A 24,355-nucleotide genomic window follows, 5' to 3' on the forward strand; every position below is an offset into this window, starting at 1 on the left:
TTTCCCCCACAACGTGTACACAGTGTTCATCCTAACCAACACAAAGTTGCAGATACCATACCATCAACAGAAGTATTTGCTGAATACAGTCACAGTAAAAAAACAGCTGTACTGCATCCTCTTTTCTGTTTTGGTCTGGCCAAGCAGTGGGGGAAATGTCACTGCATGGCGAATCCAGCCGCGAAAGGCATCAACTGCTATAGCTTGGAGAACATGTATACGTGTGTGTGGATTTCAGTCATACACTTTCCATCTCCTAACCCTAACCCAGGCAGAGAATTGTGTTTTGAAAAAAAGTGTGTTTTAAACCTGCAATTTGAGTGTAGAGCAGGAACTGTGCTTGTAGTTTAGCAGAATTGATTCAGGGGGTTGGTGAATGTTGTAGTCATTGTGTCTGAAGAACAAGTAATTGTGTGTAAATAATTGGAAAAAACTGTAATATAGATCAGTGTTTTACCTAGTGTGTGCTGCCCCTGGTGGTAGTACAGGGGTCATCGGTTATTCGAGTCGCCATAAAACGAAAGTTGAGATTTTTTAATTTTCTGAACTGTGGAGTCTGTTTGGTGTCGTTTCTGCAAATCAGCTTTAACATCACCTTCAGCAGACGAGCACTCACATACTGTATAACACCACTGATACTCTGGTCGGGTCTGCTGTGATTGGTCAGATTGTCAAGTCTGCTGTGATTGGTCAGATTGTCAAGTCTGCTGTGATTGGTCAGATTGTTCAGTCTGCTGTGATTGGTCAGATTGTTCAGTCTGCTGTGATTGGTCAGATTGTTCAGTCTGCTGTGATTGGTCAGATTGTTCAGTCTGCTGTGATTGGCCCAGTTTAAATTTCAGCTCTTTGTCTCAGCAGATGTAAACAGTAATCTGTCCAACCAATCAAAATTATAGCAGACTGAACAATCTGTCCAATCACAGCAGACTAAACTGTCTAACCAATCACAGCAGACTAAGCCCTCTGACCAATCACAGCAAACTGTCTAACACAGACATGTCCAGACTCAGTCCTGGAGGGCCGGTGTGCTGCAAAGTTTAGTTCCTACCCCAATCAGACACACCTGGACTATAATCAAGCTCTTACTAGGCTTTCTAGAAACATCCTTACAGGTGTGTTGAGGGAAGTTGGAGTTAAAATCTGCAAGACACCGGCCCTCCAGGACTGAGTTTTGACACCCCTGGTCTACCCAATCACTATCACAGCAGACTGAGCCCTCTGACCAATCACAGCAGACTGAGCCTTGTAGTCTGTCTGACAGCAGACTAGTCAATTTGACTATCCAATCGCAGGCTGTGTAGTCTGACCATTCCCAGACGGCGGAACTGTGACCAATGATTGAAGACTTGTAGAGAAATAAAACTTAAAGACGAGTCAGAAAACCGAGAGCTGTTCCAAACACACGATGACCGCTGTATGCATGAACACCTGTTGCAGGAACTCCGTCACCAGCAGGAGAGGGGCACTTTAATGAGACGCACAGGAAGAGGGAGGAGATGACGACATTATAGGTGAACTGAGCCTTTAACCAGAGACAAACTTACAGATCCTCTAACAAACACAACAGCATACACACACACACGCACGCACGCACGCACACACACGCACACACACACACGCGCACACACACACACACGCACACACACACACACACACGCACACGCACACACAGCACAGAGATGACGAATCCCACAATAATCAGCTTTTATTCAGTTTTGGAATTAAAATATGTATAATCCTAAGAGCAGAAGTGTGGAGGAGCGTCCTATACAGAGAGAACCAAGGAGGAGATACACACTCACACACACACACACTTCTGTTCACAACACAGGATGCAGACAGCGCCACCTTCAGCACACATCAGCCTCAAACTAAACTAAACAAAAGAATCTGTCTTCAGCTGAACGGCTCCATCCTCAAGAGGAAAAGAAACGATAGTAATAATGATGATCCTCCTTCAGCTCCAGCAGGGAAACGGGAGCGCTTCTCTACGAGGGCGACATTATATTAAGAGGAAGTGTAAAGAAAACAGCGTTTACAGCACACGAGCGAGGGGAATGGTCATGCTAGCAGAACACAGGGGGGATTTGACTATGTTTATTGTGTTAGACGGGAAGAAGGAATATGAAGAAAGCAGTGCAACGTTCTCTCAACTTTCTCAAAACAATCCGTAGTGTTAAGTGCGTCGGGATCTTCACTTCTCTTCACACCACTGGTTCTCCTTGCGTACCTGCAATAAACACAGCACTGTGGTCAATCTGAACACACACACACACACACACACAGACAGGAAATGAGCGCTCGGTTTACCTGCGCTTCCTCTTCCTCTGTGAAATCATTTTTGATATTGAAAGTCTTTCTGATCTCCTCGGGGGTTTTGCCTTTGATCATGTTCGCAACCGTCTTGCAAGTAACATCTAGCAAACCTTTGATGTCCAAGTAATTTGCAGCCTAAACAAAGGGAAGGGAGATGAAAGTGAGCGTGATCACACCATTACACACACACACACGTCTGATAATCAAGCGTCGCGGCTGCCGTCTCTCAGACCGGAAAGAGACTCCATTCACAACTCATTCTAACAGAGCTCAAAGCAGGAGAGGACCTGATTGAAACGCATCAAACGGCTGGTGTGCTGAATGATGTCTATGGTAATACCTGAAGTGTTTTAATGACAGAGCACATTCAAAATGAAAACACTCAGCATGTCCTGCGTGTGTTTGCAGAGTCTCCAGATTCACAGCACACATGATCTGAGCATTGCAGCATCTGCGGAGCAGCAGGAGAGCCAGATCTGCTCATGTTCAGCTTATTTTACTGAGAGAGAAACACAGAAGCTGACAGGGAGGGGCATCAATGCTCATTAACTATGCACACAGTGATTGGCTGATGGGGAGTGGGAGGAGCCCTTGATAGATTTGCTGTCCCACTCGAATAAATGCAGACTGAGAGATGAACTGCATCCTCAGAGAGTTTGCTCATTGCTTTTAAAGTTATAGATATTTAATACAGATTTTTCTATCAGTGTTACACAAATAATTAAGCAAATACTTTTTTTTTTTTTAAATATAGAGAAAAAAAATAGCCAAATTTGAATTAAACTATGTTTGTAAAACAGATGTTCCTTTGTGTCTGTTTATACCAGAGATGCTCAAACTAGGGTCCGTGGGCCAAAGTTGGCCCATGGTAACCTTTGATTTGGCCCACCATCACATCTGAGAAGAGAGGGAGAATGATGGGGAGGAAGAGATTCTCATTTCAATTGTCATATAATCTTTTAGGGCGAAGGTAGGTAGTGCTGTCGCCTCACAGCAAGAAGGTCGCTGGTTCGAGCCTCGGCTCAGTTGGTGTTTCTGTGTGGAGTTTGCACGTTCTCCCTGTGTTGGCATGGGTTTCCCCCACAATCCAAACACATGTGGTGCAGGTGAATTGGGTAGTCTAAATTGTCCCTAGTCTATGTGTGAATGTTTCCCAGGGATGGGTTGCGGCTGGAAGGGCATCCGCTGCGTAAAAACGTGCTGGATAAGTTGGCGGCTCATTCTGCTGTGGCGACCCTGGATTAATAAAGGGACTAAGCCGACAAGAAAATGTAATATTTTATTTGTTTGCTTAATTGTTAAGCTACAAAAAAGTGATCTGAAATCAAACGTTTAAATGGAAATGCTGTCATTTAATTTAGAAAGGACAATGCAGAGTTTGAGCAAATCAAGGCAGATTGAGCTTGACTAGTGTCTTCAGCACTGGGTTATAAACATGTTTTTACTGCAGTAGGTTTTCATTAAAGGGTTATACTGCATTAGTTAATATGACTGAAAGCAATGTTTTCTATTTATTTTTAAATATTAATAAATAAAACAGTTTTATCTTCAGCCCACAGCTATCAATGACTCTTGGTTTTTGGCCCTTCATATAAAATGGTTTGGGCACCTCTGGTCTATCGGAGATGTTTTAAACCATTTAACTCTAATGAACCTTTAAGGCATGTCGTCCAACTCTTAGTGTTAGATAATGAGACTGTGTTATCAACTCCACGTAATTCTCCGCATAATAACTGTACTTTAGCCTCCATGTTAAAACTGTAAAACAGAACAAAGTGTCTAGACCTAACAGGAGATAATCACAAATAAAACTGCCTAAAACAATAATCCAGAACTTCATTAGTCGACGCATGAAGTAACCCATTTCTGAAGTACTTATTTGTTCTGGTGGACTACTTTTGATAAGATTTGCTTTGTTGTCAATTATAAAACTTGCGCCAACTGTTAAAGAGTTTAAGAGAGAAATCACACACCCGCCCAAAGACCCTCGCCATCAGAGAAATGCTAAGTCCTACTTCACACTAGGGATGCCCATAATAACCAACTCACTGTTACCCGAAATGGTGCGTTTTTAACCGATAAATGGTATCAGTTAAACTATAAAAAAAAAAAAACTAATAATATATATATATTTCAAGTTTGGCTGCATAAATGTGCAACCCATATTTGTTAACTCGCAGCATTGTGACCACACGCACCTACAGATGTATTTTGCCAAAGAAGCTAAATGATAGTAGAGTATTGCTGGTCACAGTTTGACAGACGAGTTGATGCCAAACCACACTGCTGCTGCTGATCGTCTCCGTCCTGGATCCGGTCATAAACACTTCTGTTTATTTGCACAATCGGAGAAAGAAGCTGCAAAACAAAACTTTCTGAAATGTGCTCTGCTTCGGAAACAAGCCGGCCACTAGTCAGAGCGTCGAGATTTTCTCCCCATCAGAGCACGCTCCGACACCGCTCATAAACACATTTGGAGAATTACAGTAATTAACAGTTCTCATAAAATATCCATTTTTAAAATAGCCTAAATAAGCTACCAATCAAACAAACCCAAAGATCTCCTTGATTTTTGCATAATGATAACTCCAAAACTGAGGCTTTCATGATAGAGCTTATAAAACATGTGTGCTAAATAATGCAATATCACAGGTAAACAACAGAATAGTTATATGCTATAGTAGCCTATACTTTACTAATAGTACTGTCACTGTCTTTCTCATGTGCAGGTCAGTTAGAGGGGACTTTTTTTTAATTAAATAACAATTTTAGATTATTTTGACCAGTTAGCGGTTAATATTCGGTAAACAAGCAGCAGTTGTCGGTCGGCAAAATGAACCGAAATGAGCATCCCTACCTCAAACGAAATGGAAGAATCAATTTCTTTGTTTGATTCGATTGAGATCACAAACTGAGAGTCAAAGCTCCACATGCAACAGACCAATAGTAGCTCAAAGATGCAATCTCACTCAAAGGCTTGCTGTAGTGAACGGTTTCACACTGCAGAAACCAAGTCAAGAAGAACTAGATTTAGTTCTTAATGAAAAACCCATTTCACTTCTCTTATCAATACGACGTGTACAGGGCCTTAATGTGTGTGTCGTCCACTTCTGATTAGACTGATGAGATGAATCTTATTAAAGCGCAGACAGAGCTGTAGAGCACATGTCAGAGTCCTTCATTTTTAGCACTGACACGCATTACTTTAGGGATTTTCTCCTAAATCAGATCTAGCTTTAACCTCGAGATGTTTTGTGAATATGAGGATTGTGTATAAGCAGCGAGTTCTACAGACCAGAATGAGTTCGAAGAGCGTGCCCTGGTCTACTTTGAGGAACTCCTGGTCCCACACGGGGATGTCGTCTGTTCTCTTCTCTTTATTCTCGTCGTCTTCAGGAGGAGGAGGATCATCTTTATGGTGCGTGCACCACTGAATCACCTGCCAACACAGAACACACACCGCAGGATGAATGTGTGTGTATACATCAGAAATCTTGACTCTTACTACTAAAGAGCTGGCTGACTGTTTAATAACTATCACAGGGTCTGAGGGAGACGTCGGAAATCTCCACAACATGTAAAAATAAACACTCTGATTTACCACAGGAAGTAAAACAGAACATTTCACAGACCAACATCATTTTAAAAGACGTCCAAGGCTGCATTTATTCAATCACAACTGTAATACTGTGCTCCAAGGCTGAACTCAACATCATTTTCCCAGTTCTTGGTTGTAAATTTATTCACAAACCTTTGAGTTGACTCTGCTAATTCCAGAGTCTGTGAAGATGTATATAAGATTTATAACAGCAGTCTTGATGAGGAGAGGAATTTCTTAATGTCAAATGTTTGGCTGTCAAGTGTATTTTAAAAAAGAAAACAAATACACACATACGATGCTCCAAATATAGTGCAAAAGCCTTATAACTGAGGAGCACACAGAAAAACAGCACAGTGAAGATCTTCACACACCACAGTATTAATCAGATAAACTGAAAATATCCCACCACAAACAACAGACAGACTGGGGTAAAGCTGGTCTAATATTCACACATTCAGACCTTCTTCATATAATTCCTGAAAAGTACTGTTTGCTGATTCCAAATAGAGAAATCATATCATCAGCCATTCACTATCAAAGCATAACATTGCTCAGTGCATGACATAGTGCTGCTGATGTTGTTTTGAAGTCATACTTGATGTGTTTTCAGACCCAATATTCAAAGTATCATGATAAAGATCAGACAGCAGGTCATAACAGTGCCTCATTATAATTAGTCTGCATTTGCCTTTTAAACTTCTGCTTCAGTATTTTATTGAACGGCAAAGTCTGATTAATCCAAAGCATCCTGAGTTATTAACTAGTGGTTCAATATGAGCTAACGACTAATCTGAAAATGAAAAGTCTGACCTTCTTCAAGATGGCGGCGTTTACATTGGGCAGAGGAACCGGATCATCATCTCCTTCATCATCCATCCCCAGATCTGAGCACAACAGAGAGCGTTACAACACCACACATCAGCATATAATGATCAGTCTCATATTGCACGCACACACGCACACACGCGCACGCGCACACACACACACACACACACACACACACACACACACACACACACACACACACACACACACACACACACACACACACACACACAATTATGTAACTGCACTGTACTGCAAGAATCTGACATTTCCATTTTATATATATATATATATTTTTTTTTTATTATGTATGAATTAAAGTTCACCAAATGACATAATTTGCTCTATTTGGAAAGAATTCATGAATTTTAGATTGACTGATATGTTTTTGTTGGAGAGAGAAATTTAATAAATTACAAGCATTGATGAATACACAGAGCAATGATAAAGATAAAACACACCATGCGCTATAGTTTTCTGGTAATCGCAACAGTATACAGGTATAAAAACTGAATAATCACATGCAAAATAACACCATGTCATCTGCACTGTATAAAAACTCAGTAAAGCAAATATTTTTTGTTTTATTGTGCGAACTGCTGGATGAGTAGTAGGAGGTGAGCTTCCCTCCGTCCAGGACATCTACTCCAGGCGGTGCATGAGGAAAGCCAAGAGACATATCAGCGACTCCAACCATTCAAGCCATAGACTTTTCTCTCTACTACCCTCAGACAGACAGTTCCGCAGCATTCGGTCACGCACCAGCCGACTGAAGGAAAGCTTCTTCCCTCAGACTATCAGGCTGATGAACACTTAACACCCCCCACACACACAGACTCTTCCATACCCCTCACTGCACAGCATCAATAAGTAGCATGCACTGCACTTTAACTAATTAAGGATTTCTACTTTGAATATTGGGCCTGATATTGCACGCAAGTATGACTTCACAACAACATCAGCACTACTTAATTCAGTGGGGGTCGGGACCCCTGGAGGGTCACGGGATAATGACAACGGGTCGCTTGGTGATTTCCAAAACTCATATAAATTTTATTAAACTATTTGAGTTACCATATTTTGCTCATAACCCACAGAAGATAGTTAAAAGTTGCGTTAAAGAAACAACAACATACAAATAAAAATCAGCCATCAGCCTTTAATTATTATGTTAAAATGTAATAAAAAGACTATAAAAAAAAAAACTGTTGCATTTCTGTGTTGTCAATACGCTCATGTTTATATACGACTATAGTTGTGTGTGAAACGTTTGTATATTTACAGTATAACCACCTTGAAAAACGGAGGTCGCGAGTCATTGACATTGTTATTTATAGAGGTGAAGTTGGTTTTATATTCGCACATTGGTTCATTTAGCAGTCCCCATATTGTTTACCATGTTACTTTGAATATTTGATCGAAATAAGCATGCAAGTACGACTTCACAGTCAATTAGATAGTGTTAATGTTGTTTTGAACAATGCTGTACTTTGATAGTCATTTGCTACTAATTAGATTTTCCCTATTTAGAATTTGCAAAGAATACTTTTCTGACATTATATTATTAAGAAGAATGTCTGAATATCTCAATATAAAACCAGCTTTACTTCTAACTTGAAAAATGAAGCTCGCGAGTCACTGACATTGTTATTTTGGGGGTCGCGGGCTGAAATGTTTAGGAACCCCTGATTTAATTGAGTGTCAGCACTGTCGCACTTTCATATTCATAAGCTGATAATATGATTTCACTATTTGGAATTATCTAAGAAAACGTTTCTTTTTCTAAAATTATATTAAAAGGTGCAAATCTGAATGTGTGATTATAAACCAACTTTACCCCAAATAGTGTATGGAAATTATGTATTGTGCATTGTGTGTGTGTGTGTGTACGTTTGTCATAAAAGCATACTTATACATATCATAAAGCTACTAAATCTCCCATACACACCACAGATCTCATATACACACAACACACAGCACATATAAAGCTCATACAGAGATCTGACATGAGAACAGACATGTCCCTCACCCTCTAGCATGGTCTTGATGGTCACTGACTGCTTGGCGATCTCCACATCCACCTCGAACATCTCTCCATCAGAGCTCTGCAGTTTAATGGTCGGCATCTGTATGAGCAACACAGTGTATTATCGATCACACACATTATTATGGGAGTCAGTCATGAGGTAAAACAGCAGTGTTCGCTTACATTGATCAGCTATAGCTCAAACACATCAACAAATGGCGATCACAAGAGAAAGAAGACATAGAAAACCCCTCGCGCTTCAGACACGCCAGATTTCCTGATTTACAAATCTCCAACGCGCACACACATTATTATTTAATCAGACAAATCACCAAATCTAACAGTAAATGCTTCAAAACAGCTTTGATATTGTGGAGAAAACAGTAGAAGATGATTAAATTCAGCGGTTTGTGATGCTAGGCTAGCGTTAGCCGCGCGGATACAGGCCTCTCATAGCAACCGCTGTTTTCATCCCGACCAGCGCTTAAACAGCGTTATTTCACACAACTTCACACATATTATAACAGTACAACACACTGCATGTTAATGCGGTGTACTGTGTGCTGCTCTTACCGTGTCTGGGAGCGCGATCAAGCTGTGAGTCTGAGCGTCAACAAGGCCTGAATGAGTCTGAGCTCAGCGTGAGTAACTGATGACCACGCATGCGTAGAGTTGGAGGAGGGATACAGCTGCGGCCGGAAGTTAAAGATAATTATTTATTAAACTACCCATTAAACTGTATTATTTTATGCACCTACCCTTAACCCAACCTTAAACCAATTATTAAAGTAATTTAAAAACTGTAAATACACCGAATATTATTATACTTTTTTATTAAATTACCCATTAAATTGTATTTTATATCGTCTACCCCTACTCTAACCCTAAACCCAACCCTCACAGTAATAAAACATATTAATTATTGCTGTACAGTGTCACAACAATTATGCTATATCTGACGTGAGTATCCGCAGCTGTATCCCTTTTAGACTTGACCACAGCATAGCACTGGACCACCTCATCAAATATCTCAACGTCACTTTCATTTTACTTTCGATTTCATCCAAAGGCCTGCAGCTTTAATTTAGCACTGAAGCGTGTTTTATTCAAGTTAAAATAGCCTGGTAGAGAGTGTTGCTTTCATCGTGCTGAATCATCCTGCGAATAAAACACCATTCGGCTACTTTCATTCAGACATCTGTCGGACACACGGACCAGTTCATCTGTGCTAGTATTGTGTAATATTTAAGACTGGGCTAATATTAATCACATTCAAAACAAAAGGTTTTGACGTGTGAGAGTGTGTGTGTGTGTTATGTACTTATATGTGACACACATACACAGAAACAAAGCTATACACAACTGTTTTATTGCATATTTAAATTAAAATCATCTACACATATATTTTATACCCAAATATAAACATTTTCTCAAATATATGCCTGCATTTATATTTGCATAATATACACAGCACACAAAACTCACTTTTATTTTAGATGCTATTAATCTTTGCCCAGCACTCATTAAAACATGTGGGCACTTTAAAATTGTACAATCAATGACTGAAGTTATGCATTTTATTAATATATTCATAAAGAATGGTCTTTGTATTCGCAGTCTTCAACAGCACCAAATGCTTGGAGACTTATATGTAATCTTTTCCTTTTTATGAACAATTATTTCTTACCCCATACGATTCTAGTGTTTCTATACATTTATAAGTCGTTTATTACAGGTGTATAGATATAAACATACACAGTGCTGAGCAGGAAAGCGTTCACCACTCCTCTCTTTTAAATTAATATTTTCCATATTATTTTAATTTAAATATATTCTCTTATTATTTCTAAAAATGTGTTCTGAGTAAACTTTTATTTTAATGAATAAAACAGTTAAATAAAACTGATTAGTTTACATGCACAAACATATATTGTCTATATTCACTGAGAAATGCATACGAGTATTCATTTATTCATCAGATCTCTGCACATTAGCATACACATTAAACACTCTAAAGGATTGTTAATCTGCATTAATTAGGGTAACCGGAGCCAGTTAGGTGAACAGCATCTGCGCTTATGTTAGTCTGTTTTCATTATTCTTGAGGTCTCCATAATCCTGGACCCGGCCGTATGCTCAGCAGTTTCTGTGGTGGTCATGGATGAGCAGAGAGCTTGAGACTGATTCCTGAAAGACCGCAGTGGCAGAAGAGTCTCCGCATTGATCCTTAATGGGCAGCCTGAACACCCACCGGTGACCGACTCACACCTGCAGTTCTCCACGATGGATGTCCAGCATTCCCCGGCACCTAGTCTGCAGCTCTGCACAGAAAACTTGACCAGAGGAGAAATGGCGGTGCCCAACTGAGCCACCATATGTCTCTCCTACACTTTGGTCAGTTGGTGAAGTTTGTTCCTCCACTGTGCTGCTTGGTTTGGGTCTTGTAGAGCTGTGCATGGTGGATTTGCTCTTCAGTGTTTGGACTCTCAGCAGTGAAGATTAAAGCACACTGAACTAAACTTCAGCTCTGAACACTGGACTGACTCAGCTTCAGCTTACCAGAACTTCTGTGTTCAGCTGCTGCCACACAATCTGCACTGGAGAAGATCTGGAGAAATATCTACAGTTTTAAAAGCACTATAGAAATAAAGATGAAGTGAACTGAAGCCGAGCACTGGATTTAAATATAATATAAAACAGCGGGAAATTGACCCAGCTCTTCAGCATCTTCAGACTCAGAGACGTTTGCAAAAAGTTGAACACACTGACAGAAACACACACCAAACAGGAGCGAGATCATCTTTATTCTTTATCTGTACCCTCATACACACACCCCATCACATAAAGCGACGGCAAGCTCATAGTCTGACACACACACACACACACACACACACACACACACACACACACACACACACACACACACACACACACACACACACACACACGCGCGCACACACACACACACACACACACACACACGCGCACACACACACACACGCGCGCACACACACGCGCGCGCGCACACACACACGCGCGCACACACACACGCGCGCACACACACACACGCGCACACACACACACGCGCACACACACACACACGCGCACACACACACACACGCGCACACACACACGGTTTCAGATTATCCTGGGATAGAAAAGCATCTAATCTCATTCCTCCCTCAATACACGGGGAGAACTGAGGGAAACACCAGTAAAGCTGAGGAGAGTTCGCTTCCGTGCTGCTGGAGGTGAAACGCAGAGAGACTCAAGGAGGAGCGCAGAGGGGCTGATGGAGGATCTGCAGCTGATATAGATATATGGCACAAACACACAGGTGCATACTCACTCACTCACTCACTCACTCACTCACTCACTCACTCACTCACTCACTCACACCTTTTGGTCCGACTGCATCAGTTCTCGGTTCAGCGCTGCTGTTCTTCTCCTCATGTTATTTCAGACTGAAGGCAGGTTATATCGGTGCGCTGCGCTGCAGCGGGTTCACAGGAAGTAGTCAGGTGTGCGGCGGGTGACGTGCGGCTCTCCTCTCCGCGGTGCTGGGTCAAACTGCAGGCTGAAAACACAAACACAACATCAGCATCAGACGCACTCATCTACCAAAGCTGCGTCCCAAATCCCATACTTGTACTGTTTATTAGGGATGCCCAGATCAATCTGTAGCAGACGATCATCACTTTAATGACTCGATTGGTACTCGTTGATCTGGCCCATCTCATGAACCAAACTCAGAGGTTTGTTTGTGTTTACCAGCAGAGGAAGAGGCACGTGCGCTCCCGGGTTAAACATCAGCAGCTACAACAGGCAAAGCATCACAGCAGCTAAAATATGCACGATGCAGTGCGTCCTGTTCATAAAGACTATTGCGTGAGTGATGCTCTCTTCCTGTCAAGTGCAACCATGCCATTTCCAGTGTTTTGAGCTGCTGCGAGTGGAGCTATCGCCCCTATCTAGTGTCTCATCTAACCGTATGACCTCTCGCTCAGCTAGTCTCCTGCTTATGCATAGCAGCTCCGGGATGTCTGCAAAGTAGATAAAATACCCCAGAAATCATGGCCTGAGAGTGCATGAGCAAGAGAACAGATGGCATAAGGGACAGTAATAATCAAAGCATTACATTTGATAGGTGAAATAAACAGAGCAGTAAAGATCTCGCGAGTGCACATCTCCCTCTCTCATGGAGCTGTTGTGAGGATATCCAGAGCTGTGGACAAGACTCGGAGACGAGCAAAACATTTGAATGGTCTTGCATGTGTTTAGGCCTTTTTACACATAACAAATGAACGATGTGTGTTTGACAACACTGCACTTCACTACAACCTGACTCCAAATATTAAATGAAATAAAAAACCTTAAGTTATATTTTTAACATGAATATTTAACAATAGAACTTGTATTTTGTTTATCGCAGTAAACGGTTTAAAGGTCTATATCTCCTTTTAGTAAAGTAGTAATGGATTTAGGAGTGCACTTCAGCTTCTCATGCATCAATCGTGTTCTTGATTGAGACATGTTGAAGTTTTCTGTCGTCATTTGCAATGCTTAAAAATGACTAATGAAGCACTTTGGCTCACCTTTTTAAATCTCTACCATCTATTCTTCTTTTTAATTTCCTTCTGACCATGACATTTCCTCACTTAACGGTTTAAGAGACATGTTTAACGCCCCATTCACACAGGGCGTCAGCGTCAACGCTTCCCATTCACTGTGAATGGGTGACGTCAGGCGTTGCTGAACTGCATTGTGGATTCGTCGCCGCCGCTTCAGAGGTGTTGCTTGCTGCAGAAGTTGGGACTAGCTCAACTTTTCAAGCGCCGACGGAAGCGTCAGCCAATCAGATCGCAGTATGCAAATACACCAGCTAGACAGTGGCCTATTGCTGACTGGATTTCATTGGCTGATGCTGCTATGACGATCGCTTCAGCCCCAACTTCAGACACGCCTTCAGTCAAGCGTTGACGCTGAAGCCCCGTGTGAACAGGGCGTAAGGGATCATGTGCAGCATCATTAAGTTTTATCATGTATAAAGCACATTTTCCCATCCACGTATGATACTTGAGTGGAGATCTCTCCTAAACATCGGGATCAGTACTCTGTATCAGCCGATCACCATGATAAAGGAACCGGTACTCTGTATCAGCTGCAAAAATCTTGATCGAAGCATCCCTACTATTTACACCTCAAAATGTAGACGAGCGCATTCACGCAGAAATATTGGATTTATTCTAAAGATGATGAAGTGCACTTTAAAGGCATGTTGATCACGTCACACACTCAACAGCAGGAGCTCTGCTCACACAGCGGAAGGGGCGGAGCTATAAGATGTTGGGTACTTTGTTTTGTGTTGAATCTGGAAAGGGCGAGGCAGTGGCGCAGTAGGTAGTGCTGTCGCCTCACAGCAAGAGGGTCGCAGGGTCGAGCCTCGGCTCAGTTGGCGTTTCTGTGTGGAGTTTGCATGTTCTCCCTGTGTTCATGTGGGTTTCCTCCGGGTGCTCCGTTTTCCCCCACAATCCAAACACATGCGGTACAGGTGAATTGGGTAGGCTAAATTGTCCGTAGTGTATGAGTGTGTGTGGGAATGCGTGTGTGGATGTTTCCCAGAGATGGGTTGCAGCTAGAAGGGCATCCGCTGCGTAAAAACTTGCTGGATAAGTTGGCGGTTCATTCCGCTGTGGCGACCCCAGATTAATAAAGGGACTAAGCAGACAAGAAAATGAATGAATGATGATGATTGAATCTGGAAAGTCCTCCTATGCGAGTGATTATGGCGCCTCCTGATGGTGAACGGGTTATACTCATGACTGCTGATATTTGGAAGTTTGGTCATTTTTTTCCGTAATTCGGCAACTGTTAAACATCCGTTTAGGAAACGGTTTGAATTTCCGTATAGTAAAAAAAAGTTAGTGTATCATTCAGGACGACACTAAAGTGCAGATGTGCCTTTTGGGATGCAGTGAAAGCTTCTTCAGCTATCAGGCTCAAGGCTTGAAACAATCCCTAGTAACTCTTCCGGCTGCAATCTTCAGTGAAGGTCATCAGTTCACCGCTCTTCACAGAGTCGAGTGCAAACACAGATACAGACACTGCAGTGTTTAAGAGCCGTGTAGATCAGTGCATCACTCACATGTCAGCTCATAGACCGACTAGCTGATCAACGCAACTTTGAAATACTCCAGTGTTTGTGTTTGCACTCTGTGAACAGAGGTGAGCTGATGACTAGGCCCACCCCGATTTTTAGCCCATCATTAATTCTGTTTACTTGAGTAAATGTGTGTAAATCTATATTTATTCAGTTTTTTAATTACAGTAATATTATTGACTAATGTAAAAATGTTCATCTGATTAATGTACAATGCAGTGTGTACAGTATTATTTTCTGTCTTTTCCTAGAGATATCATATGAGAGACTTGCTTTGTTTACCACATAATGTGATTTGCATTTTAAATATCAAATACAAGTTTAAAAGATCTTATTTTTTATTTCATATATTAAGATTTTAGTTATGATACTCCCAAAATAATTCCGCGGAAATCCGCAGATTTTTACCAAAATTCTCCGCAGAAAACAGCATCCGCAGATTCCGTCTGGCCCTACTGATGACCTTCATGGCCAATCACAGTCATTTCTGCTGAGCTTCTGAACAATGGTAAATCAGCTTTGTTTGTTTAAGGATGCGCCCAACAGCGCTCGAATATGATCAGGAAATAGACGCTTTTAAAATGTCAGTACTGATTGATGCAGAAACTCGATGCTTCTGACAGTCCCAGCACGAAGACTCAACAGCTCCGGGACGGCAGACAAGCTTTTTTTTTTTTGTGATCCCTGATACTGTTCACTTACAAAGAGTACTTGAGCGTGTCGTCCAGCTCCATGATGGCCGCCTGATTGCCGCAGCGGTAGCAGTAGTTCGGCGCGCTGAAGATTGTCACCACATTACGATCATGGCACCAGTTGTAACCCTAAGAGGAGAATAACACACTCTCATTATAGTTCAACAGCATATTCTGACATCATTTATTTCACTTTGATCTTAAATAAGCTTTTTATTTGTTAAATATGAAAAGTTAAACGAGGACGCTGATTACATTATGATGTTTGTGGTGAATTAAGTCAAGTGAGGACAGGGTTTACACTGAATTCAGCACAGTTACATGTGGACAGGGTTTATATGATGGTGTCTGTGGTGAATGAGGACGGGGTTCATGCTGTATTTAGTTAAACGCACCTCCATCACCAGCTGATGAGCTCTGGACACCAGCGTCAGGCCGTTGGCATGGTTGAAAGTCTCAGAAATATCCTGGCCAAAGGTGTATCCCGCACCTCGAGGAGAAATGCCCCATCCGCCGCGGTCATCCGGGTCTGACCACAGTAAATCACACATGGGGCCCTGAGGAGGACAGCACACACTCATCAGCCTCTGCACTCAAGAAACGGGGATAAAACGAAAAGACAAATAAATGTACCTCATGAGGAACTTCCTGCAAACGATCCAGCGCTCGGATGTGATCCAGAGTGTCTATGGACGGCGACAATCCTCCATGAAGACAGAATATCTGCAGAGCAACACATTCATAAAACTCAAAGGTACACAAAACAAAAGGTAAACCTGATTTTACCCACTGTGATCAGTGCCTTCAGGGAAATCAATAAATCTGAACATCCACTGAGATCAGACTTGTCAAAGGTTTAATGAACTATAAGATCAAGTGAGTGTCTGAACTGTCAATGATTAATTGTGAATAATAAAACCTCCTCCTGTGGATTGACGTACCTGTCCATCTACCAGGGCAGTGAGGGGAAGGTAATCGAAGAGGTCTGTGAAGAATTTCCACACGTTTGCATTGCCGTATTTCCGTAAGCACTCGTCATAAAAGCCGTACACTTGTGTGATCTGCCTGCTTTCGTGGTTTCCTCTGAGTATTGTGACACGTTCACGGTATCTGACCTACAGCACGAAGACAAAGCAGTGATTAAAATATAATATTACAATAATACATGAGAAAAGTATTAACATTTATTTATATTTCTATTACGGTCCACATCAGTTCATGACTCAGACGTCATTGCAATCGTTTACTACAAATTTTGTAAAAAATAAATAAATAAAATAAAAGGTTTCCAAGAGCCGGAGAGACTGAAGATTAAGCAGATTTATATGAACAGCAAATCTGTGGCGCAAACATACAATAAACTAGAGCTGCACGATACTGGGAAAATATGCAGTTTTGTTGTTGAGTGTTGCGATAATGATATTTCTAACGATATAACCAATTTAGATTTGACTAAACGACCTATGCATGCAGCACCACACAACTGCTTGAACCAAACTTAGTTAAACTCATTGAACTTCCCTGCGTTATGGATATTGCACATACTATTATCACGATAATGATCATTTTTTAATACTGTAAACACCATTTTGAGGACATTTGTCTGATGTTGTTTGATATTCACTTGATAAGTGTGACGTCCAGCGAAGCGGCTTCCGGGTCCAAGCGCTCTATTCAACTGTATGGGGAGACTCATGAAATTGTAATAATAAACGTTTACAAAGCGATTTAATACTTTCGAAAATCACGATCGCAGTATATATGTTCATGCCTAATATCCAATGGCCAGAAAGTGATTCATTTTTTTTATAAATTGTACAAATTTTGGTATTTATTATGCAGCAAGCCCAGAGATTGTTGTGTACACTATGATTTTATGTAAAATAAACTCTAATGTGTGATATGAATAAAAAGATCATAAACAAATAATTTCTCAACTCAAATGAATGGCAGCTTGGACCCGGAAAGAGTATTACACGCGTCACCAACACGTCACCACTTAACAAGCGGATAGGGCTGAACAATAGATCATCTGCGCATCGACATCACAGTGTGTGGATCTGCAATAGTCAGACATTAGATTATTTATTTATGATTAGGTTCAAAACATTATTATTTAGAATTATTTATACAATGATGAGCCTGTTATTTTATATCTGACTGTTCCATTTCTGCACTTGAATACTGTTAGACTCTGCAGAAAACCATAAAGCACGGTTTATTTGTTTATGATTGATATTTATTATAATTTATGCAGATGCACTGCTCAGAAAGACAAAATGACTGGATGAAATCTTTCCATACAGAGCTACTCAAATCACCTGGTGAAACTGTATACACCTCGCAGCAAAGCAATATATCGTGCAGCCAATGTTTGATGAATTCAGTTTAGCAGTGCGATGATTAATCTGGATGACTATCGATTCTCATAAACAGACTACAACAGCACAGCAACAATAATCAAATTGCCTGTTTCTTTTTTGTTTTAGTTTGTAAAATCAGTCTGATCCCACCAGTTGGAAAATGCATCAAAGCTTCTTTTTCCAACATTAGGGCTAATTTTCTGAAGTTTGTTGTGTTGGTGTAGACTGTATTCTCCTTGCCATTCGGTCTTCATGTTTGAGCAAATTGTTGGTTTCAGATCCAAAGCATAAAGTGGACAAATGTTGGGGTGTGTCAATAGTGCTTCTTTTGTCTACTTCCTCATTGCCTTTGATTCCAGCAAAACCAGATATCAAAATCACCAATCAAAAATCCTCTTATTGTATTGGATTATTGAAACGGACAGGTTTCTAAATCTGTAATCAAAAGAAATGTTCTTTGTTCAGCAGAATATATGTTTTCCAAAGCCAAGATAATAGCAAAAGCTCCCTCTGCAAAAACTGAACTCAAGTTGAGAACATACAGCTGAAGTCAGATGATGTTGAACAGATTCAGGAAATGTTCACAGTATGTCTCATATTATTTGTTCTTCTAGAAATAGTCTTATTTGTTTTATTTCAGTTACAATAAAAGCAGTTTTACATTTTTAAATGTCATTTTAAGGACATTATTATTAGCCGCTTTTTTCTCGATAGTCTACAGAACAAACCATCATTATACAATAACTTGTCTAATTACCCTAACCTGCCTAGTTCACCTTATTAACTTAGTGAAGCCTTTAAATGTCACTTTAAGCTGTATAGAAGTGTCTTGAAAAATATTATTTACGGTCATCATGGCAAAAATAAAATAAATCAGTTATTAGAGATGAGTTATTAAACTATTATGTTTAGAAATGTGTTAAAAGAATCTTCTCTCCATTAAACAAAAATTGGGGAAAAAAATAAACGGTCTAATAATTAATGGGGGCGAATAATTCTGACTTCATATTCCTCTTTATGGTGGTTCATCACAAACACTGATTCTTCTGATCTGGAGTGATATTAAAGGTCAGTTTCTGAAAGGCTGATAAAATGTGCATTATCTGTCAGCGTTACTGTACAGGATTGACATTTTAAGATTTTAAATTTAAGAATTTTTTTTTGTTTTTAAAATAAAACCATAAACATTTAAATGTCAAATTTAATTCAAGTACTTTTACATAGTGTAGGAATAACCCTGACTAAACTGCGCCTCTTACTTTGAGAGCGACGAGCAGCGAGACGGTTTCCACAGAGTAATAGCCTCGGTCCACATAATCTCCCATGAACAGGTAGTTTGTGTCTGGAGACTTTCCTCCGATTCTGAAGAGCTCCATCAGGTCATGAAACTGGCCGTGAACATCTCCGCACACGGTGACCGGACACCGCACCTCCTGCACATTCGACTCCTTCGTCAGGATCTCTTTAGCCTGCAGAGAAAAAAAAAACAGCATCACAACCATCAGATTCCTGACCTGTTGATTAGGCATGAGATGATAACTGCTTTCAAGCTTTTCCCCGGTTTGGAAACTCAAAAGTTTTAAAACTGCTTAAAATATTCTGTTATGTTGTTCCTAAGGTGTATGCTAGTTGTGTTTTTTACAACTGTTTTATTTCATTAGGGGCAACAGTATCACCGGCTGAAAAGGATCCTCCACATCATGAGCTACTGGTCAGCCTACAATTCAGGAAACATCTGAAAAACAAATCACCTATAAAGCAACATCCAGCTGCTGTAGAGCTGAACTGTGCAGAGGTTTACTGTATATCCACAGAAGAGACGGATCTCCAAAAACACCTTTTCAAGATGCAGAGAAATCTGCGTTTTACACTAATGAAGACAGCAGAAGACAATCATTTACTTAGATTTCAGAGCAGTGAACAGGCTAAAATAATCTGTCAAATGTTTCTTAAAAATAAAATATATTGTGTTCAATGGGGGAAAGTCGTTTATTAACCAGACATTTAATATGAGCTGAGCTAACTAAAGTCATCTGGAGAAATAATTATATTCATATCGCAATGAATATAGCAGAAAAACAAAACATTACAGTGTCAGTGTTTCCATTATTGCACAGAATTAGTTACTTTAATATATATTTTTTTATATAGTTATATTGTATTATTTTATTAAACAAATAAAACAGATGTTATTGATCTTATTTTCATGACGGCATGTCTTTTCTCTCTGCTCTTACATTGTGATATTAATGCTGAAGTGAGAATACAGAAAAAAACCTGCTCAGTTTCACATGTATAAATTTGAACAAACGCAAAGGAATTATATCTCCATAACAGCAGCATATGAGACTAGTACAGACTAGAATGCATATAAATAGAATGTTTTGCTCTAAACTTCACGAACTGTCTTTAAAAATAGAGATGTTGCAAATACCACTGCAAAATTAGAGAAAATACAGCATATAATGTCATTTTAGATCTTTATATTGCATGCTGAAGAAAAACATTCCCTTTCACTGTTTTTATCAACTGTTTAAGCTTAATCCACAATATCGAACTGAACAATCGCTTAAAGAGCATACACCTGCATGAAGACAGTGGACATTTGGTGGATTAAAACAACACTTCTACTTCGTATCAACTAAAAATCATCTTAATATTACCAGGTGAAAATGGGTCATAGGAAGATGCTGACTAATATAAAGTCTTACGTCTGGACACGTCACTGGAACTGCATTACAATCAGGGCTGTGATCAACTCTCCTTGAACAAACAGAGCAGCAGCATACACTGTTCTAGTAAATTTACACACTCACTGGACAGTTTCTACATGAAGTACGAGCACTTCTCTCTTTCATTTCCTGATCAAGCTTTTTCTGAAAACATTATTACTGTGCATCATGCCATTATTATCAAACTCAAGTTCTGCAAAGCATCCACACCCACGCACACAATATAAATATCAGAGATACTCTAGATCAGGGGTCACCAACATGGTGCCCGCCTGTTGCCCGGAGGTCTCTTCTAAAAATAGCTCACCATAGCGCCACTTACCAGTAAGCTCCATCTAATATAGAAGTAATCATTTAAAAAATGTTCATATTTGCAGAGATATATAAAAAATAAAGTGTTGCACATTGATACATTAAATACAGGGTATTTCCTACCCTGTTAAATCATTGTTGAAATTTGTTATTCGAGAAGTGTTTATCAAACTGGTAGCCCTCCACATTGATCGGTACCCAAGAAGTAGCTCTCAGTTTCATAAAGGTTGGTGACTCCTGCTCTAGATCAATGGTTCTCAAACTGTGGTACTAGTGGTACACAGGCTTCCTTACAGTGGTACGCGGAGGAATGAAATATGTCATGTACATGCTTAACACATATAAAAATTTATCAAAAAATTATGTATATAATATGCCATATAGCCTATATTTGAGGTCTTCTGCCCTGTTCTTTAACGGTGTAGAGGTGTAGCTGCTTTACTGGGCCTACTATGCTATTGTATTTTAATACTGCTCATTTTGGTGGTACTTGGAGAGACAATTTTTTTTGAGGTGGTACTTGATGAAAAAAGTTTGAGAACCACAGCTCTAGATAACTCTAAAATGACAGACACAGATCAGCTCAATAAAATAGTTTTAATAAAATCCTAATACATTAACTTGCAGTTACTTCCAAAACAATCCTACAGAGCATCTAATACATAAATAACTTCAGTGCAAATAAAAATTAAATAGGGCTCTCATATACTATAAAATAAAACATTATAATCATTATTTTTAATAACATTTTGTCTGTTCACTGGTTATGAGATATTATATAGAATAAAGCACTGACATCAGCCGCAACTCTCCGTAAACATATTTCAATAAAAAGCTATTTAATTAATTCTATTTCATAAAACTGTTCGGTGATGCGTCTGCTTTTAAATCTACTGGTTATACATTTTAATTAATTATTTGTTAATCAAAAGAGAGCTTACAACAAAACTGAAAATTCTGTCATTTCATTCACTCACCCTTTACTAGTTGTAAACCTGTTCTAACTGGTCTATGACTCCCACAGTGTTTGTTTTTCCTACTATGGAAGTATTGTCTTGCTTTCAGAAATAATATGTCATTAAGTTAGTTTTTCCTTAAAACAACCCCATTGGCAGATTATTTAACTTGTTTTAAGGAAAAACTCACTTAATTTTGGCATATTATATCTTAAAACAAGACAATATGTTTTGCGTGTCTAGAAAATTCTGCTTGATTTAAGAGTTTTTAGATATTTGGACTAGAAACAAGAAAAAAAGTAAGAAAAGCATTTATTGCAGTGTAAGCAGCACTATTTAATTAACTGTACAATGTTGTACTGTGATAGTGAATGTCTGATCATGATATGATTACCCTATTTATTTGCAAAGAATTCTTTCACGCAATTAAGAAGGTGAATGTCTTAATATGCGAACATAAAACCAACTTTAGCCCAAAGTTGTTTAGCCATTTTATCTTTTGATGGAGGATTTTGTTCTTAATGTGCAACAAACAGAGCTGGAGTACAAACCCCACTGCAGCACCAGAGGCCAGCCAGGCAGAATGAGCGATCAAGACCTCCATCATTCGTCATTTACACCTCCTTGCAGACTTTGGCCAAATATGTTGGACATATAATATGTGTAGAATCTCAGTACTGTGACAGCGAGTACAGAAGCAGATCACCGACGCCATTTTAAGACTGAGGAAGAAGCTGCTCGCAGATGCGGCGGGTTTTAATTACCAGATTGAGGTAAAGTTAGTTTAATATTCGCACATTCAGGTATTCACCATCTTTGTATAATTTCATTAAAGCATTCTTTGCAAACTCTAAATAGGGAAATCATATTATCAGTCAATGACGGTCAAAGTAAAGATTGTTGACAGCTAATTAAATAGTGCTGATGTTGTCTTGAAGTCATTCTTACATGTTATTTGAGGACCAATATTCAAAGTAACGTTAGCAGTAAGTTATAGAAAGAGCGTGTAACAAGTTGTGCACACAACAGTAAGTTATGTCATTATAATTCATCGATATTAGCCTTTTTAAATTCTACTTTACCGTGTCCCATTTAACGCCAAATCCGAATGTGTAACCATAAAACCAACTTTATGCCAACTAATAATGTAAACACCGGAAAACCTGCACAGAACGAAATATACTCTGTTAACACTAAGGTTAAATCACAATATACTCCCGTAGAATCGAGATCATCAGTGAGGCTAATATAACAGCATAACCTCCTAATATTCGTCTCAATTGACTTTCTATAACGATTTAGGACAGAAGCGTCGGTTTGTGTGGTGTTTAGTGAGCTAAACATGAACAGTCGTAGTTTCGCAGAGTCTGTTTAAAAAAACCGCCGCCATCTTGTAAAGCTGCGAAGAACACAGGGGAAACGCAAAATCGCAGAGCTAGATTGTGTAAAAGTGTTTTGTGGTCTCACCTTTTCACAGAGGGTTTTAACTTGAGTTTCTGACAGCTGTTTGCACTCGTTGAGCTGCTCGATCCACTGGTCCAGCTCCTTCGCGAACGCCTTTTCCTCCATGTCTGTTTTTAACGTTGCTCTTCTTCACGTAGACTGCTGATTTCTCTCCGCGAATGTCCACCCGGTGTACCTGGTCACTGTGAGGCGCACATGTGTCCTGGATCCCGAGAGAATGAATCTGAGTAGCCTCGGTAAACCGAACTGAAGGAGAGGATCCCCGGGAGGAGAAGCGCACCGCGGCCTTCCGTCCCGCCCTGAGCCTGTGTTCACTTTAGCCTCCAGCCAAAACCGGCGCGGCGATAATTGGCTGCTCACTGCTGCGCATGTACGACACTCCTCTGTGATTGGACAGCCGCAGCGCTTCTAGCTTTCTGACTGGTTCGCAAACACGTCGTCGGGCGTTTTCCTTTACAGTAAAAGGATAAATCTGGAGAAAAAGCGTTTACTTTACAATTATGTGTAGCATATTGATCATTATAGAGAACCGAACCTGCAAAAAAAGTATATATATATATATATATATATATATATATATATATATATATATATATATATATATATATATATATATATATATATATAAAGCTTCCAATAAATTAATTAATGCATTATTTCCTTCATTTAATATTTTTAGCATTTATTGTTAATTTATATACTATTATTTTGAATAAATTTATTCTATTATTTCATGATTATATAATAACTGCTTGTAATTATTTAATTATTAATTTCATATATTTGTTTTTCCATGCATTTGTATATTTTATTATTTAATAATTGTTATATTGTTTTGAGTGTTTATATTATATTAATTATATTAATTATATTATATCATATTATATTATATTATATTATATTATATT

At 39.5% G+C, this 24,355-nt stretch overlaps 3 protein-coding genes across 3 annotated transcripts in view; 1 reads left to right on the forward strand and 2 right to left on the reverse strand.

Annotated features, from left to right (window-relative positions):
* Positions 1-24,355, forward strand: part of ddx46 (DEAD (Asp-Glu-Ala-Asp) box polypeptide 46) — an 800,847-nt gene that overhangs the window by 304,828 nt on the left and 471,664 nt on the right. The window lies entirely within an intron of this gene.
* Positions 1,681-9,380, reverse strand: skp1 (S-phase kinase-associated protein 1). The gene is given in 6 exon segments (NM_200743.1): positions 1,681-2,230; positions 2,311-2,451; positions 5,612-5,755; positions 6,728-6,801; positions 8,772-8,868; positions 9,342-9,380. Coding segments are annotated over 5 exon segments (492 nt in total). The 5' UTR covers positions 9,342-9,380; the 3' UTR covers positions 1,681-2,194.
* Positions 11,554-23,765, reverse strand: ppp2cab (protein phosphatase 2 catalytic subunit alpha b). The gene is made up of 7 exons (NM_200911.3): positions 23,451-23,765; positions 19,243-19,452; positions 16,562-16,735; positions 16,254-16,343; positions 16,016-16,177; positions 15,631-15,749; positions 11,554-12,345 (listed from the first exon to the last, which is right to left on the reverse strand). Exons 1-7 carry the CDS (start codon positions 23,550-23,552, stop codon positions 12,273-12,275), a joined length of 930 nt encoding a protein of 309 aa, NP_957205.2. The 5' UTR covers positions 23,553-23,765; the 3' UTR covers positions 11,554-12,272.

This window comes from Danio rerio, chromosome 21, assembly GCF_052040795.2.
Source record: "Danio rerio strain M-AB ecotype USA chromosome 21, GRCz13ab, whole genome shotgun sequence".
Classification (NCBI taxonomy): Eukaryota; Metazoa; Chordata; class Actinopteri; order Cypriniformes; family Danionidae; genus Danio; species Danio rerio.